The 19,625-nt window shown below is 37.2% G+C and overlaps 1 protein-coding gene across 1 annotated transcript in view; it reads right to left on the minus strand.

Annotated features, from left to right (window-relative positions):
• Positions 1–5,073: 5,073 nt before the first annotated feature.
• Positions 5,074–19,625, minus strand: part of DPY19L1 (dpy-19 like C-mannosyltransferase 1) — a 45,551-nt gene continuing 30,999 nt past the window's right edge. Inside the window, exons 17-23 of the mRNA XM_027675663.1 lie at positions 18,767–18,816; positions 17,410–17,434; positions 15,706–15,825; positions 10,868–11,042; positions 9,995–10,094; positions 8,427–8,552; positions 5,074–6,666 (exon numbers count right to left, since the gene is read on the minus strand). Of these exons, the coding sequence (XP_027531464.1) occupies positions 6,510–6,666; positions 8,427–8,552; positions 9,995–10,094; positions 10,868–11,042; positions 15,706–15,825; positions 17,410–17,434; positions 18,767–18,816 (753 nt within the window). The 3' untranslated portion in view covers positions 5,074–6,509. The remainder of the gene's footprint in view (positions 6,667–8,426; positions 8,553–9,994; positions 10,095–10,867; positions 11,043–15,705; positions 15,826–17,409; positions 17,435–18,766; positions 18,817–19,625) is intronic.

Raw genomic sequence — 19,625 nt, forward strand, 5'->3', positions numbered from 1 at the left:
AATTAATTGTTTCTTTCTTGAAACACTTTTAAGATTTACTGTAGCTACCATTAGATAGGTGTCCCGGAGTAATCTACTTGTGGGATATCAGTTTCTCTGCCTTTCCTTTAAACAACATCTTGGGGTTAAAGTTTCAGTTCAAGTAGCCAATTCTGAGTGACTGACTTGACCAATACTTTTTTTCAGGATGTTGGGTCAGGACTGCACACCCTAGAATGCAGGCACACAAAATCATTTATGACCTTGGAAAAGCCATTCTTTCACCTCTTTTGTGCTAAAATTTTTTCACTGTGTTCCCAGTGATTAAGAATCCCAGTAATCCCTCATTCTGTCCTGAGTACCTCTTCTGTGCACTTCTCCTTGGTTACATTTTTAGCCAGACCTTCTTTTGAAGGATTACACCATGACACAGTACACAACATTTGTCCAAAGTGCTCTTAAGTTGCAGTCAAAGTCCAGGATACTTGGTCAAACCACCAACCTATGACCTAACATTGATGCTGTTCTGATTCATAGTAGTAATTCTTCAGTAAATCCACTTCTGGATTTGCTGCTTAGGGCAGTAGCAACACGCTCAGTCCTCACTAAGAACAAATCCAGCTCCTACTAGATTACTAGTTCAAGACCACACAGAAGACAACGTGGTCCAGTCATAGTTGCTATACATGCCCTTCAGTTCCCAATATTACAGCACAGCATGTGCTCAGTAGTTTACAGTGGTGAGCACCCATGTCACAGAAATTAATTGAGATCTGCTGCATATAGAATTGGGAGCCAAGAAAGTAATTTTCAATAGATATAAACAAACAAAAATGAAGTGTGTGTTTTTCTTTTTTTCTCCAGCTGCGCTTGTTACCCTTTCTGTGAGGTCCTGATGACAATGTGTACTCCAGGTTTAACCTTGCAATAAGCCAGGCTCTTTTTAGCTCATTAATAAATGAATTGCAGAGCAACAGAGAATGACAAAACTCTACCTTTTACATGAACACCAGATAACATGGACATCTTCCATCACCTAGTTTATTGGCACGAGCCAAACATTTTAATAAGATTTATTAAAACCAGGTCATATTTGGAAGATATAAACACCTTCTCAGTTTCAGCTACACAATTTTTCTCAAGTCTATTCTGTTAAGTTTTATCCCATTTCCCAGCATCAAAGTGAAACAGAATAAAATGAAATAGAACACGGGGGGGGGAGGGAGGGGAAGAAAAGAAAAAAAAGAGTAATTCCAAATATAGTCTGACTTTATTGAAACCATGTTTCCTTTTGGCAGTCCTGCTGAACCTCAACATTGCAAATATTTATGCTTTTCAGCTTATTTCAGTTGGAACTTTATTGCTTCGCTACTTCATTATGTGTAAGGACAACCATACCAAACGAACCATCAGTGCTGACACGCTTCCTTCTAAATTCAGATACGAATTCAGTTGCACACAGAGGGTTCAAAGGATGGCAATACATGTCACAAGCTCCTAATTCAAAGGCATCTTTACAATCCCATTTTATTTCAGGCAAAAACCTAATGGATGAAACAAACCTGCAATTATTCAGGTAAGTAGCCAAGACTTCACTACTTTAAAAATCAGAGTCTGACAGCACCACTTGCTAAGTAACATTTCATTCGTTTTAAGCATTGAGGGTAGTAAACTCTAAAATTAAAGTTCTGAATAAAGAATTTGTGGAATACAACTTACTTTTGGTCATCTTGTTTCCATTTTTCCCATCTCAAAATAATTATTCCTTTTATTGGATGGGGCTTTGAGCAACCTGGACTAGAGCGAGGTGCCCCTGCCCATGGCAGGGCATTGGAACCAGATGATCTTTAAGGCCCTTCCAACCCAAACCATTCTATGATTAAATTATGTAATAACACAAAAATAGCTAAAAACTATCAAATCAAAGATTCTATATGCAGCAGTCTGTAGCATGATAACTGCAGTTAAATCCAGCAAGGATCTAGAACAAAGAAAACTAAGGTTAAGGAAAACATCTATACCTATTGTTTTTCTACAACTTCTGTTTTGAGTTGAATGGTCTTTGAAATACTCCAGGAATGCAAAGATTTCTATTCTATGCATTTACTAAGCTTGATTCTAACTTCAGCTCTTTTTTTTTAATAAGTAATAGAAGACAAACTTTTTCAAATACAGATGCATTATATTTTAACATTCAAAATAAAAGAAAAGCAAGGCAGCAATTCAAAGACCATCATGAAGCTAATTCAGGAAAAAAAATAGGGGACATCCTACTCTGGGGTATTTTCAGAATTTGCCAACTTGCTTTAGCCGTGAAAAAAAATGGATTTTCAGAAACAGTGAAACTATAAAAGCCAGTACTTCAGAAGAGGCTAGGATTTCTTGCAGAGTTCAGGCAGAGATATCTACAGCAAAACACTAACTGGCTGCAAATAGTGTTTGCTAACTGCATCCTGAGACGCTCTAGGGACTTGTAGTCAGAGAAGCCGAGCAACTGGTTGCTCAGTAACACGAAGATGATACTGTTCAGGGTGCTTGAACACAGTAATAATTAGTAATGGGAGTAAGAATATGGTGCACTGGCTTCTAAAATAAGTTTGGTCAAGCCTAAAGAATGAACTAGAGTGATTTGTTTCCTTTCAGGTGAACATAAAAAGGAGGGAGGTCTCCCCTTCAGAGGTTGTCCTGTTGCAGGCTCAGAATCACCTTTAAATGCAATCCAGGAAGTTGTCATTCTTCAGGCTAAAAAACAGATCTCATTCTTCCTACCAAACAGGTAAAACTAGTGTTGCTTGCAATCATGTCTCAATTTAAACACTGGTAACCTTGACAGGATGGAAGACTGGCTACAGGGATCCTGCCTGAGTCCTCTGCCAGATATGAAATCAATATTATTCATTCAGTCTGTGTGTTCTATCCATATCTCATGATGTATTGGCAGTAAGTGTTCTACACACACTGTAACAGGAAGTAATAAAGTTGTTGAACTACTACATGATGAACCCACTCGAGCAGCTGATGTCTTCAGACACTGTATGAATTACATCAGTAATGGCAAATTACAGCATCAGATCAAAAAGAAGCCAATTTGCTGAGGAGATTCTGCCTAATCCTGTAAATCCTTCTACTATTCTGCTCCAAACCAACAGGTCAGCTTAAAGCTCTGCTACAGTTTGTCACAACACTTGACTTTGATTTTGTACTTATGTTGTACAGCTACAGCTGAGAATTTATTGTAGCACTAAGGTTTCACTGTCCTGCTGACCAGCTCTCATTTAGAAGTTCTGCATGCCATGTAGAACAATGCTGATTTCTGACAACCCTGGGTTTTCCTTACATATCTGCTGTTGCTAAAGGAGTTTTCTTCACTTGGAGCAAGTCCTGTGTTGTGGAACTCAATGCCTTAGTCAGTATCTCTTGGATTTTTATGACTAACTCAGTTTCACAGTTTCAGCTGAACTGCAAAAAAAGACAAAAGGGCATTTTTTATATGGTGTACATGAGCATGATGAAGTGCAGGGCACTACTGAATAGGTGCTTCATCTGGTCTCCATACTAAATGTTAGTTTGCAAAATTATCAGAAGTTTTATATCAAATTGTAATTGTGTCCATTGTACTGAAGAAATTTAATGTAAAGCAATAAATATTTCAGATTCCAACAGACAAATCTGGACGTTTCACCCCAGTTCACAATCAAGCCCCACAAAGCAGCCACTCACTCACTCCCTCACCAGCAGGACTGGGGAGAGAATCAGAAGGGTAAAAGCTAAAAAGCTCAGGCGTTGAGATAAAGACAGTTTAATAGGGAAAGTAAAAGCTGTGCACACAAGGAAAAAAACCTGAAAGAATTAATTCACTGCTGCCCAGGGGCAGGCAGGTGTTCAGCCATCTCCAGGACAGCAGGGCCCCATCACACCTAACAGTTACTCAGGAAGACAAACAGCATCACTCTGAACATCCTCTCCTTTCTCCTTCTTCCCTCCACTTTACATACTGAGCATAATGTCATATCGTCTGAGGTATCCCTTTGGTCATTTTGGACAGGATACACCTGTCCCGGCTGTGTCTTCTCCTAATGCACCCCCAACTTCTTTGCCAGTGTGGCAGCATGCCTTAGCTCTGCCAAAACATAAGATCCAAGCCAAAACCAGCACAATGATCCAATATTACTAAAATGGAATAGAAACTGTTTTCAAGTAGGGAAGTATTCCAGTCTTGTGCCTAAATTACTTCAAGGACAGCACATATTTAATGATGAACTTACTTGTGTTACGCATTTATTGATTAGGATCTTGCAAAGGGAAAACCAACTTCAGTAAGAGCTCAGAAGTCTCAAAGTTGTGTTTTCTGGTTCAAGTTGCAGTGATAAGGTTAATGTTTAACATGGTGGTCCTATGTGTAAGATGTTTTGTTATTTAAACTCAAATTCCTTCCTTTGAAACTGAGAGCAAATTACTGAAACAATAAGAAATTTGTAACATGAGACACCTAATTCAAGAATTCCCATACTTCTTCCCCAAAATCATATATTGCATTTTTTACTTTGTATTTTTTCATGACTAAATTTTATCAGATTAACATCGGATGACAATAATTATTTGAATTTAACCAGTTTAAAGAGAGGGACAGCATAATATACCTCAGGACAAGCTGAAAATTTACAGCATCTGGCTGTGTACGCAGTTAACAGTCACCTCCTCATGAAACGATGAACATTTTTACTAAAGCACATATTTGAACTTTAACTTTCAAATGTTTCTTCATTCTGCCAGTATTAGAGCTTCACTCTTGATTACTAGAGCTTAGAAACTTAGAAAAAAAACCAGAATAATTTTGAACTGCCTTCCACGTTCACTTTGCTTTCTAAGTAAGTGACATTTTCTCAATGCCTTTTCACATACTCCTGCACTGATATTTTGAATAAAAAGCAGGCTAGAAAGAGGTGTGTGGGTTTGGTTTAATTGTCTGAAGCACTTCTGCGCACTTTTTAGTTGAAGGTTCAGCTTCAATCGTATCTGCTGCGGTACCTGTATTAAACTTCAGTTTACAGACATAAGAGACAAGTGTAACATCCATCAGAAACGTGAGAACAATTTCCATCTTTCTCTTTTTTATTTAACCACATAAGTACATGTCAACAGTTGGCATAAACTTCATAAAAATACAGTACCTTTTTGTGCCGAAACACTAGTCACAATGTTTATATAAAGATTTTTTTTCCTGCTTCCTTGAATTCAATTAACATTTTAAAAAGTGACTTTCCAAAAGCCCTTTCTTTGTGAGTTTCCTTATAGAAATTTTTCCAAAAGCTATTCTGTAAAAGTTAAAAAGCTAATGCATTTTCAGCCATTCTCCCTCGCCCTCCTCTCAATAAAACAGATTTTAAAAAAATAAGAAGTTTTACAATACTGATCAGTTGTTATACTACTACTTTATCACAGGTTCCCATTTAGTTGATACGGTTATAGGCGTGATGGATGGTGGTATCCCTATAGCACCTAGAATTGCTAGATGCTATTAGGGCTAAAAAGATCAGTCGTATCAATAGACTGATATCTGAACAAAAAAAAAAAACTAAGTCAAAACAAATCCAAAACATGAATGATATACAGAGAAACATCAGACTTTAGAAGTCTTATACTGTAGAATCACAATTACTGTGATACTTCCCAATGGCAATAAACATACAAAAATTCTACTAAGTCAGGTAAACGACTAAAGGGTGTCCTTGCACTGGGTATCTTGGAAAGCGAATTCTCTATCTAATTATAATATTGGTGTGACACCAAGATGACAGAAAAACTGCAGAACCAGTCTAATAATGTTGAAGCAATTACACCCACACAACTGACTACACCCATATTACAACTGGGGCTTAATTTTTCTTTAATGCTGATGATAAAGTCCAGGGAGGATCTAATATATGGGGAAAGAAAACAGGGAATAAATTTTGAAAGTAATTTCTTATCAAGTTAGGCGCTGAAGGTCTAGTTAAGGCAGTGAAGGATTTATTTTAGTATCTTTCTAAGGCTATGACAGATTTTTCCTGAATAAAGCATTTTCCCTTAAAAATTTCATGTATATTATGCCAGCTTATTGTGAATGCATAACAATGCTAAAAACCCTTGGACACTGAGAAGCTAAACTATTGCTTACTGCAAATATTACCCTTATTAGTCTTCTTTTTTAATATCAATAGGATTCCAGGAACATGCACCAAAAAAAATGAAGTTTCAAGTCCGCCTACAAACTTTTCCATAGCTACTTTTAACTCTTTTTGGATCAGTGTTAAATAAAATGTGCAAACATATAATCATTTGCATAGCAAATCTCAAGGGAATGACCCTGAAATAGAAATTCAAACTGTTAGGTTTAAGATATTTCTATAATCAGAATTCACTTAAAATGGTAAAAAAGAAAATACACATTTTTCCATTTTAAGTCTAGTAGAAAAGGTATTTCTGATTTAGAATTCTTATAGTTAATAGTTTAAAGATTTGAAAGACCGATGCTTCATTGCATTGAAATGTTATTCCTTTGGAATCTTCAAGACTCTGTAATTGCTATTTTCAAATACTGTGATGAAATATGGCCTGGAATTCTTGCTCATAAGGGTACATAAAGGAATTTTTCCCCTATTGGCAGGATCTTCGACATCCCAAATTTCAGGCATACTGCAACCAGGCCTAGAAAACACATGAATATGAAAAGAGAAATGAAGAAATGCCATAAAAAACCCCAAACATTTAGCTTCCTGAACTCAGTTTTATAGTGCCCCATGAATACTTGCTTCTGACATATATATTTTTTTGTTTGTCTTTATACAAGACATTATCAGATTATAAAACCAGTAAATATAGTAGTAATTTAAAAATACTATTGAGAATGTGTTAAATGGATCTGCTTTTGCAGTTATGTAATCATTAAATAATTAATTTGGGGCAGGAAGCATATAAAACAACACAAATTATGCCATATACATTACCAGAGACCCTTAAGTCTTAAAAAATGGGGGGTGATATTCACATTCCTAACATTTCTAAAGAAAATTCAGGAAATAAAACACCTTAAAAAAATAACTTCTTGCTTTTTATTAAGGATCATAGCCAACATCAATTCCCTGTACAGTTGTCTTTCAAAGTCAGAATTACTGAAAATTTTCTAATTTTAACAAAGATAATAGCAAAGAAATAGAACATACACATTTAATTTTATTCTAAATGAAAATAAAATAAAATCAAAAATCCAAACTAATCATGTTCTGGAGGGCAGAAAGAGAAATCAAGGAGGAAAAAAAGGAAAAACCATAGCTCTTTCTGAAAGACAGCTTAAATTGACAAAATTTTTAGTGACTAGTGGTCATAATATCATGGTATTCCAACTATGTTTTACTCTGCACCTTTCATTCATACTAGGCTTTCATTATACACACACATCTGTTCTTACCACTACAGAATGATGACTTGTTTCCTTAGTGAATCTCTTCACACATATAACACAGCTTTTCAGGTGCACACCAAGAACACAAGGTTGTTAATGTGAGCAAAGGCAATTATCATAAAATCATAGAATCAGTTGGGTTGGAAAGGACCTGTGAGATCATCAAGTCCAACCCTTGATCCAACACCACCGTGGTTACTAGACCATGGCACTAAGTGCCACATCCAGTCTCATCTTAAAAACCTCCAGGGATAAAGAATCCACCACTTCCCTGGGCAGCCCATTCCAATGCCTGATTACCCTCTCTGTAAAGAATTTCTTCCTAATGTCCAACCTAAACCTCCCCTGCAGAGCTTAAGACCATGCCCTCTTGTCTTACTGATAGCTGCCTGGGAGAAGAGACCAACTCCCACCTGGCTACAACCTCCTTTCAGGGAGTTGTAGAGAGTGATGAGGTCTCCCCTGAGCCTCCTCTCCTCCAGGCTAAACAGCCCCAGCTCCCTCAGCCTCTCCTCATAGGACTTGTGCTCAGGTCCCTTCACCAGCCTTGTTGCTCTTCTCTGGACCTGCTCCAGCACCTCAATATCCTTCCTGAACTGAAGGGCCCAGAACTGGACACAGTACTTGAGGTGTGGCCTCACCAGCGCTGAGTCCAGGGGAAGAATCACTTCCTGGACCTGTTGGCTACACTGTTCCTGATACAGGCCAGGATGCCATTGGCCTTCTTGGCCACCTGGGCACACTGCTGGCTCATGTTCAGCTTCCTGTCAATCCAAACTCCCAGGTCCTTTTCTGCCTGGCTAATATATATATATACACACACCCACACACATATATATATACATATATATATATATTTAATATCTAGATGCTGGACAAAATGTATTTTTGACACTTTTAATATATAAAGCACAGACCAACATTTCAAAACTACCACTTGATATGAATCTTACACTACATTTTTGAGCGGTGTGTCATTCTTGTGAGAAAGAGGGAGATTACTCACTTTTTTCTGCTTACACATAATGACTCTTCAAGAATGTAGTAATTCACTCCTAGTTCCATCAATTCCCTTTTTACTTCATTTGCAGGTTTTCGACTGTACATGGAATACACTACTTTAGTTCTGGCCCTTCAAAAAGAATAATATAAAAGTTAGCTAGCAATCTAGCATGAAAATGTAAGCTTTAACTTTAGACTGGAGAGGAAGGCTTTTTTATTTCACAAGATAACTATGCTAAAAAAAAAATTTTACATTAATAGCACTATTTGCTTAAACGTGATTACTTCTTCACAAATCTAATGATTCCAAGCACAATGTTTACAGTCCTTTAATTTCTCTGTAGCAAGAGACAACTTAGTAACAAGAGCCAGGGTTACTGTGAACAGAAAGTGTGAAGATGTCAAAGCAATGCATTCACTATATAATGCTGAAGGCCAGAAACAACCTTGCTGGGACTGTAGGTGATCAGCAGGACTCATTCGCCGAGCCTCTCCGCAAAAGGTCACACTCACTTCCCTTTTTCAGACTTCATTAAATGCAGAGTGCAAGACCTGATGTCCACCTATGTTGATCAAGCAAAATCAGCACTTGAACACCATGATCCTGTTTTGGAACTAGATGACCTTTAAGGTCCTTTCCAGCCCAGGCCATTCGATATCACCCAGTAATATCCTCCTTTGAATGTGTAAAGCATGACATTGTTAATTCACATTCATTTTCTGATACTGTACTGCCGGTACCTTATTTTCTCCAGACATTCCCTGTCCCGTATTTTTGTAGGTAGAATAAAATAGGATATTTCAATTGGAAGGGACGTACAGCAATCATCTAGTCCAACTGCCTGACCAATTCAGGGCAGACCAAAAGTTAAAGCAAGTTAATGCCAACAGAGGACTAAGGACATAAGGTACATAAAATGAATCCCTGCCCTTTCTCTTTTATCCCTCTCTATCTTGCTGTTTTCTTGTTGTGTGTTGGGGTTTTTTAACCAGTCTTACCAAATTAACAAAAAATGATGCTACAATATTAAATTTATTAGAATAAGCTCTCAACCTTTTCCAATAAATCAATTCAGTTTAGCAAAATATCCTGATTTTGAAAATAACAGAGTAGAAAACTTAGTAATTCCATTATAAAATTTCAGTTTCAACTACTCTTAGTATTTCAATAATTAACAAATTATCACAAAACAAATTACAGCCAATCACAGAGAGCTAACAGAAATAACTAAACTAGCTATCTTGAGAAAAAAAATCGAATCTGTCTACAATGTCAGGAGTAACTAGAATGAAGGACATAACAGTACACATTAAATTCAATTCCATAATTTAATTCCAATTTTTTTTGTATATAAGTTTGAAGCCATATCTATCCCTACAGTATATCCCTTCAGATGAACATAAATCCTGAAGAAATAATGCACGAGTTTTCAATCTGACTAAAATAGCAAACCAAGTTTTATGGGGTTTCAACAAATTTTACAATATAACATGATGCCATTCCTGGAGTATACTGCAAACATTAAAAGAATTAATAGCAAATACAAATAAACCCTCAACTGCAAAATTTACCTTAAACCTGCATCTTCATAGTGAGGATGATTTACAATAGGACGCAGTGTAGACAATTTAACACTTGCCATTGTAGGCATTGCTCCAGCAAACACTGCATCTGAAATGCACAATGAAAGGCATGTTTCACATGAAGAAACAAACAGCAAAAGTAGAGAAACAGTTCAAATATTTAAACAGTAATCCTCTAGAAAAAAACATAAAGAGGGTTTTTAGAAGGCCTGACACAGCACCAATAGGAGATGCACAAAACCAGTTTTCTTTTTAACCTTGAATTCAACATGAGCCATTAGATAACTCAGCATCTAAGAATGAAGATTTAATGCATCTTATTTTTCTTGAATGGGTAGAATAACATATTTATTACAACAACACACTTTTATTTGTCACTTCTTATGCTAGTGTTAAATGGGCAATAAAATGTCAGTCCACTTTGGCTTGAACTTATTTTACTTTGTTTCCAGCCAGTTTTCTGACACTTTTACTTATTTTAGGAAAAAGAGTCGTGCAACCACAACACATACACACTTTTAATTCTCTTCTAGCAAAATGGTGATCATGGACCCACATACAGGACCAGTGCCATTTAAGCAAAAACCTATTTTAATTGGACTTGGCAAAGAGGCTTTTGTTGAAATACTACATCACTGGCTAGAACCTCCAGACCAGTAGCCTGGAGTCTAACAAAGCAAGCTTTCAGTGCTTTTCTCATTTGAAGTAGCTTCTATACGGACAAGTAAACATGACTTGGCTTTAGGCCTGTCCCAAGGCAAAGCCACAAACTGTAGGAATACCTATGCAGTCATTCATGACAAGTTCTATGGTTCGATCTCACAGTAAATGGGGAACATCCTACACTATTAAACAGTTTACCTTGTCTGGTATTGACTTTTATCCACTCCAAAAGTTCTTCTTGTGGCAAATTGCTAAATTCTCCCATGATGTTCCACTGAGTTTGAAGGTTTGCAGATCCCTCTATTGCCATCAATGCTAAAATAGCAAAGACCAATGTTTTGGGCTGGATTTTATAGAAGAGCCATCCAAATAACTGAAATGCAAGAATCGATTAATTCCTAGACAACAATTCTGTAATGTTGTATGCAGAACAATTCATTTTTATTTCTCTATGAGGAACCTAACATATATTACAGTATGAAACATCTCTGTTTAATTATTCATCTTTGTTCAACTTAGAGAAGTTTCTAATCACAGGTTTCTAATACCTAAAATGTAGTTGTAGAGAAGATGGGACTTTACTCCCGTCATGAAGATGCACTTATTTTTTCATTTTTTCTTCATTAAAAATCTTTCTTTAAAATGTGTTACAAACTGGATTACTTTCCAATGAAAATCAACATTAGGTCACTTTTTCCTCACAAAGCATTCCAGACAATGAAAATATTTTTTATTAAAAAAAAGGACATTATTATTTTTATTGTTCATCAGCTGCCACAAGATGATGGTAATGGAAAGTACAAGGATTCATGCAGTGGGCTGAAAGAACACAACATATAAAATTCCTTTTCCATGTGCACAGTAATAATCTTTAGCCTCCAAATAAATTAGTTATACCAATACCACTGCAGTGAAACTTTCATGGTCTTCTAGATGAAAGGACAGTGTTGACCTCAATTACAAAAAGATAACTGCCTCTGTTAAATTTCCTTAATTTTTTCTTGCAGCTGTAAAACCAAATTTTTGCTTTTTAACATATACTTTATTCAAACATCTAAAACTTTATCTAATGATAAATGTACCGAGTGTTAATCAATCATTTGGTCACAAGTCCCATCTTCCCCTTCCCATCTCCCTCCATCGCAGCAATTCTGACTCAGTACTGCACATACAGTCAGATTTCTCAATCTCAAGAAACTATTTCTGCTCAGCAGCCAGTAGGATAGAAAAAGCTCATTAAAAACCACTTGATATTTTCCTAATCCTACAAAAACAAACAAACAAAATGAAACAAGAAAAACCCCCCACCAAAAAAAGGGTTTCCTTATTGCTTGCTTAAGTCTTAGAAGTGGTCTGCTCAATTGTAGCTGAACAGACTTATGGGCCAGTACTTCTCTATCACGCTGAAGCCAGTCCTGTATCACCTGGCAGATTACCAGCCTCTCCCTACTAAAGAAAGCATATATCAGTCAGACCAGAAAAAAAATCCAGCTTGTTTTCTATAGGTATCAATCAGTACCAACCTAGGGGACATGCTCAACAGGCAAAGGAATCTTCATTGATAACAAGACAAGAGAATTGATTTTATTTTTACTTACACTGTTCACCTAAAGTTAGGTACTCTTCAACATAGGTATGTACTTCTCCTAAAGCCCAAGCCAGGGCCAGGATATTCCCAAGCTGTATTATATATGGCAGTTGGTCATTTATCACTTTCTGCACAGAATAACTGTCTGAACCACAGTGATCTGAAGCCCTTCCCTAGCATTCATGACCTATTTCTTTCAAACCAACTATGCTTCCACGATGCTGCAAAGAAGGAAGAAAACGCCAATGAACCTGAGTCACCCAGCCCAAGAGGGGCAGCTCCAAGAACAGGAAATCTGCAATAACAGCTTCCTGAGAATCTTACTCTCATTCTACAACCATTGGTAACAGCAGAACAACCAAAGTGCCAAAATGCAGTTGGCAGCTCAAGAAAAGAAAATATTGACCAAATACTCTGAACCTATCTTCCCTTTCAATATTTACATAGTAATGACATGTGGCATCCTCTAAGATACAACACACAACAATTACCAAAAGCACCAGCTTTCATTAACCAGCCTGATGACTTTAGTTGCAGTACTAAAAAAACAACGATTCAGAAAGAATTACTGAAATGCTACTACTCAGGTGCTTTAAAAACAAAAAGATCGCTATGCGGTCAAAAATAGCAGTACACATTTTATTATTTTTTAATTCTCAGAAGGTTGAGATGCCTTTTCCCGTGGCACAAAACATAGAAATACTTTTAGTTCTGAACTTCACTAGAGAATTCTACTGTTACTACCACTATCACCACCACGACCAGGGCAGAAAAGGCCATCAATTTTCTTCTAGAAAATATACAGTTAAAACAAGAACTAGGAACAAATTAACTTTGGGCAGAACTAATTTACACTGTAATTGTTATCTAGAAATCATACGTTAAAAGAAAATAGACTTTTTTCGTTTTGCTTTTCTGACTTTTGAAAAGAAAGTTCATTTCAAATTACTTAGAAACACCTCATGAAAGTTCATTTGGAGAAATCTAACCAGTGTAACTGCTATTACTTAAATAACCAGACCACCTAAGAGGTTACCAGTATTTCAAGAACAACTAAGAACTGGAAAACTGAACACCTGTAACCTTACAGAACAGCAAGTATGTAGAGCAAAATTACTCAAGACTCAAGTCCCAATCCTCAGTTACAAGGTGGCTAAATAAAGTTACTTTTTGAAGAAGTTTTGACAAATTTTTAACATTTTATATTTTAACTGTACAGACTGATTTGATGTTGGCCAACACTAAGCACTTCTACCTAGGCCAAATAACAAATCAGGCATGAAGGAAGTGATGAGCACAACGCTTAAGCAGACTGATACTGTGTAACCTGTCCAGTATTATAAAGAACTGTCCTTCCCTTAAAGAACCTACAGGGAAACAATTCAGTTTTCTGGGAAACAATCATTTGTTCAGCTGGCATAATATGAGATAGCTTTCTCCTCTTTGCATAATTCTGTCTCATTAACGCATCTTCCCGTTGTTTGGCACAGGTATCAGCTGTTTCACAGACAGTAATTGCCTTCATCATACAACCCTAATTCACCTTTAGGACACTTGCTAAAAAATCACTGCATAGTGGAGGGTGACAGAGACCTCTGAAGATTCAGCTCTGCTGCTCAGGCAGGGTCACCCAGAGCCAGGTGCCCAGGCCCGTATCCAGACAGCTTTTGAGTATCTCCATTGTTTTGGGATTCATTCGTTCATACAACATTCTCCTTGAAGTCAGAGTCTAATTGAAAAATATGAAGCCCAGTTTGCATGTGCATTAAAAATCCAAACAGGTAATTATTTACACTACTTTTTCATTTTCCCAGTAATCAAGCACTGGCTGGTAATAATTCCCAAAGGGCTGATTATACCAGCAAGATACAGCAACTCTCTGACCACACCACTTCCCCTGGAAAATTTCCACACTGGCGCAAAAGGCAGCACGTTTGTAGCAGAGCAAATTGGAATTTCATGGTTGCCTGGAATTAATGGTTCTCACATGCTTAGCAGAGCTGAGCTGAAGGAGCGTACCACAGAGTGAGGACTTGCCAGGAGGTCCGTAAGACACTTCCTTTCCAAAATTAAAAACTTGTCCTGATTGCAAGCAGACTTTTCCAGAGTACATGCCTTCTCCTTCACTAGGAGAAGAACAAGCCAGCAGATGCTTCAGTGTCTCTAAAGCATGAAGCTGCTGCTCATCTGCATGTCTAGTGTACCAGAAGAGTCCTTCCTCCAGAAATATGTGTGTAATGTATTGCATTACAGCTGATTAAAGTAGCCTCTGCTTCTACTGTTAAACTTGACTGGTAGATCATCCAAATATTTTTGCAGGCTTCATCTTATGAACACAGAATATTGAAATTGTGCTCTTATCACTCTGCAAAATGGCTGCTAAAAACATGCTGCCTTGGTGAAATCAGGTACCCACACTAATACAGTCATACCTGGAAAGGTGAATGGTATTGTAGAGAGAAATCTAACACAGGTAGATAACATGCACATGTTAACTTAGCAAGTGCTCAATCACCCTCACCGTGAAAAAGCTCCCAGATGTTTAGAGGGAACCACCTGTGTTTCACTGTGTGCCCACTGCCTCTCATCCCGTCACTGGCCACCATGTGAAAGAGCCAGCCATTACCCCCAGTTTTGTATCATCAGCAAACTTGCTGAGGGTACTCTCCGCCCCATCATCCAGACCATTAACAAAGACATTGAACAGTCTGGACACAGCACTGACCCCTCGGGTAAATTGCTAGTTACTGGCCTTCAAGCAGACCATGCACCACTGATCACCCCTCTCTGGGCTCAGCCGTTCAGACAGTTTTCTATCTGCCTCCCTCTCTGCTTCCCAGACAAAGGACTACTTACCCTACTTTTGCTGCAAGCGCAAGCCTTCTAAAACAGCTATTTAAATATAGATTGAAAATCTAGTAATATTTTATGTTCTAGATGATTTCAAACTAGAAAGATTAAATCCGAGTTAGATATGTGACTTTTGATTTTTAAGACTGAAATGTTTTCAACATGCAAGACTTCAAACAAGACTTCTGGAAAGAAATAACAGACAAAAGTATGCAAGGCAATAAGCTCTGAAGAGCTGTGAAAACACAGTATAAACAAAGTCAAACACTGGATAAAATTAATGGTCAATAAAAACTTGCAATGGCATAGAGGTGCGTAAATGCAGTAAAATCTAGTATATGTCTCCCTATGTTCAAGCTGAATACACAGCATGTTAACTCATATAATAACGCAATTGGACAAGTTGCATAAAACACGAAATTTGCTTTATTTGGGAAGAAGTGAGAATAGAACTATTTTTTGACAGACAGTATAATCTGCTTTATTTTTAACTGCTACCCTCAGATTCAGCAACTACAGGCAGAGAAATCTGCTTTAGGACAAACATCTTTGCAATACTGTAAGTACTGAGATAGCTACAGAATAAAAGAGATCTTACCTGTTTTGAACACACCAAGGAAGCCATAACACATAGATGTGGTGTCAAAAACAGTTTTAGTCTCATGATTAAAATTGCTAGGACACTGTATGCCAACAGCTGCAATGCATGAAATACCAGCTGAAAGGAAAAAAAAACCCACAAGATGGGAGCATAATATTTCATACTTTTCATTTCTGTCTTAATCATGCAACTTCATTTTCAATACAGCCTAAATTATGAGCTTGTCTGAAAGTACAAATCAAAGTAAAGATCTTCATATTTCAGATAGTAATAATGACTTTCTCTTATCTTTTTTCTAAAGTGTATCTAGTATGCTAAGGAATGGAACAACAGGAAGGTAAACATTAACAATAAAACCAAAAGGAGCTGGAGAAATGGCTAGCTATTAAAAAAATCCTTAAACAACAGGCATATGTAAAATTTCCTGTATAACCTTTTTACAGAAGTTAAGAGACCTTGCTGTTTAATGTCCAGAATACCCAAGTATGGAATGAAAGTAGCAAATAAAATCATCCTGGATAACCACACAGTCACAGGCAGCTTGCTCCAGTATTCTCAGAAAATATTAAAAAGCATCAGATATCACTCACCACTACTGACATTGACTCTATGTTACCTGTCAAAGTGCTGTGGTAAATCATAGAGGCATTTTTTCAATCAGTGCTTTTATCTAAGTGATTGTTCATCACAGAATCATGGAAAAGATCTCTAGGAAAAAGTCCAACCATTAATCTAACACTACCAAGTTCATCACTAAGCTATGTCTCTCAGTGCCACATCGACATGTCTTTAAATACCTCCAGGGATAGTGACTCAACTCCTTCCCTGGGTAGCCTGCTCCAATGCTTGACAACCCTTATGGTGAAGAAATTTTTCCTAATATCCAATCTAAAATTCCCCTAAGGCAACTTGACAGACATTTACCAGCTCTCTGGGCCACCTGTTCCAATGTTTCACCACTCACTTTGTAAAAAACTTCTTCCTTATATCTAGTCGAAATCTACCTGATTTCAGTTTTAAGTCATTGTCCCTTGTCCTATCACAACAGGCCCTGCCAAAAAGTTTGTTCCCATCTTTCTTATAGGTCCCCTTTAAGCACTGAAAGGCCCCAATAAGGTCTCCCTGGAGTCTTCTCTTCTCCAGGCTGAACAACCCCAGCTCTCTCAGCCTGTCTTCATAGAAGAGCTGTTCCATCTCTTGATTGTTTTTGTGGACCTCCTCTGACAGGTCCATGTTTTTCCTGTGCTAAGGGTTCCAGAGCAGGACACACTACATTGTTTTGCATAACTTTACTAAAAAGAACCACGTGTAGTATTACATTCATTATGGCATATTTCAAAACAGAATTTTAACATTATCTATCACGTCAAAGCCCAGTAAAGGAAGCAATCTCTTTCTCAGTCTATATGGAGAAAACTGAAGATCCAGGATAATTTCAGTGTCTTTTTGTACTGCTATAGCAAAAGGCCAAGACTCCTCTCTTGCAGTCACCCCCATTAGCCAGTATATTTTTTTGTTCAACATTCCAGAATAATTTGGGTGACATAACAGACCCAATTTAAGATGAGTGAATAAAAGATGTGAATACTTAGCTTCAAATAAAGCATGTATATGAGCATCACACCATTACAACCTGCATTTCAATATTGAGTATTTGCATTAACATACAAGTAAAAAAATTGTGTAGAAAAAGAATCTTACCTCACCATGGTTAAAACGTTCTTCTCTGAAAAAAAAAAATTCAAACCCCACATTATTTATGTATTACAGAAGCACTGGTTTTATTTCAAAATCATCATAGTGGCATTAGACAACACAACTAATCCAGTAAGCATGAGTCAATGTCTGCACAGAATTTTTTTTCACTCTGTGAAAGTTTTAAATATACCACATATCAGTAACTATCTTCCTCAATCCCTGTATCTACTTGGTAATACAAATATTAATTTTAGCATGTTTTTTTAATTCCATTAATTATAGAACAGTTTATTTAGAAAATGAAACTTCAGTAATGTGAAAAAAAAAAATCACAGAATTGTTAGGTTTTGAAGGGATCTCTGGAGATCATCCAGTGCAATGTCCCTGCCAAGGCACAGTCACCTCAAGCAGGCGACACAGGAATGTGTCCAGGTGGGTTTTGAATGTCTCCAGAGATGGAGACTTCATGCCCTCCCTGGGCAGCCTGTTCCAGTGCTCTGCCACCCTCAACGGAAAGAAGTTCTTCCTCAACTGAGGCGAAACTTGTGTTTTCATTTATGGCCATTACTCCTTGTCCTGTCACTGGGCACCACTGAAAAGAAGCAGAACACTGGTACCAAAAGAAGAATCAGTCAGGCACTACATATACTGCTTTTGGATTGTCAGACAGAAATACAAATGTGAAAAGAGTCAAAATCTTGTGCACTTCTTGTTCTCCAAAAACATCTGTGAAGACAGGATGCTGAATCCTGCTCACATCTGTTGACATTTTGGTAATGTCCAGTAGACTACAGATAGCAGAGATTACAAAAAAACAGGGAGCAGAAAGACTTGCCAGGAAAATGATGACACTCAATTGGACAAACTGATTTCTCTTTAGCACAGCATCAACAAGTGATGTCAAACAGCTCTGACAGGTAGAGTATGTATTAGATATTCAGATAATAAAATTAATACAGTTGGGATCCCTTCCTAAGGATTAAACTCATGTATCTTTATAACCTGGGAAAAAGTAATGGGGACAAAAGAATTTGCATTCACTATTTATAGTAAAAAAGCAAAAAGAAACATAAGTATTGGATTAGGAACAGAGTAGAAAAGTAAATTATTAAATAGAAAATCTAGGCTTAAATAGGTTAACATGTCTAAAACAGGTTCAGCAGCTAACCTTAGGTTTAGATACCACATAAAAATACCACATATAGTACATCCAAGCCACTCAGTTACTGCACTATATATAACTCATCCTTCAAAAAGGACCAACGTAATGTAGAATTCTGAATTATGTAGCATATAGCAAATCAAATGAACTTTCCACAGAAAATTCAGTTTTACATTAAAAAAAGAAGGCCATGCTTACCTTTCATATTGGCCTGTCTGAGATAAGGACCACATAATAGATTTAATTGCCTGAAGAAAACATGAGCGAACAAAAAGTATGAATAAACTTTCAAAAGCATTCCAAAGCATTTTCAACATTTGCTAAATTAAACTACACCTTGGTAATCTCATTTTGTGAAAATGCTAAGATAAAAGACATGCAATGTTTTAGCTAAAACTTCTTTTTGAGGATGTTTAATTAGCCAGGCAGTTAGCAGTTATCCCATCTGTTCCTGTGTAAACTGTAAGTTGTTTTTATGCAAATTATACATAATCAAATTTACAAAACCAGTTATAAACTCCAGTTATAGTATTCATCAGCTAGGTGACAGAAATATTTTTGGCACTTAACATCAGAGCAAATCTTACCACTGACTCAGGACTGAACCTTTGCAAAAATCTTCATATAGAGAACAAAGAATTTGAAGTAAGTGTTTTTGAAAACATGTAATTTATCTAACTGTACTGGGTTTACGTGGCAAGCTTTGGTAGCAGGGGGCCTGCAGGGGCAGCTTCTGTGAAAAGAGACCAGGGGCTGCCCCCATGTCAGATAGAGCCAGTTCCAGAGAGCTTCAAACCACATCGTATCACTGGCCAGTGACACTGGTGGGGCCTCTACTGATAACATGTTTAAGGAAAGGTAAGTGTGCAGGAGGTTTAAGAGAGGGCAGTGAGAAAAATGGGAGAGAAACAACCCTGAAGCCACAGAGGTCAGCGAAGGAGGGAGAGGAGATGCTCCAGGTACCAAAAGATTCCCTTGCAGCTTTGGAGAAGACCATGGTGATGTAGGTTTTTTCCCCTACAGCCCATGAAGGACTACAGTGGAGCAGATAGATATT

The sequence above is a fragment of the Neopelma chrysocephalum genome, unplaced genomic scaffold, assembly GCF_003984885.1.
Source record: "Neopelma chrysocephalum unplaced genomic scaffold, ASM398488v2 Primary Assembly neopelma1_26, whole genome shotgun sequence".
Taxonomy (NCBI): domain Eukaryota; kingdom Metazoa; phylum Chordata; class Aves; order Passeriformes; family Pipridae; genus Neopelma; species Neopelma chrysocephalum.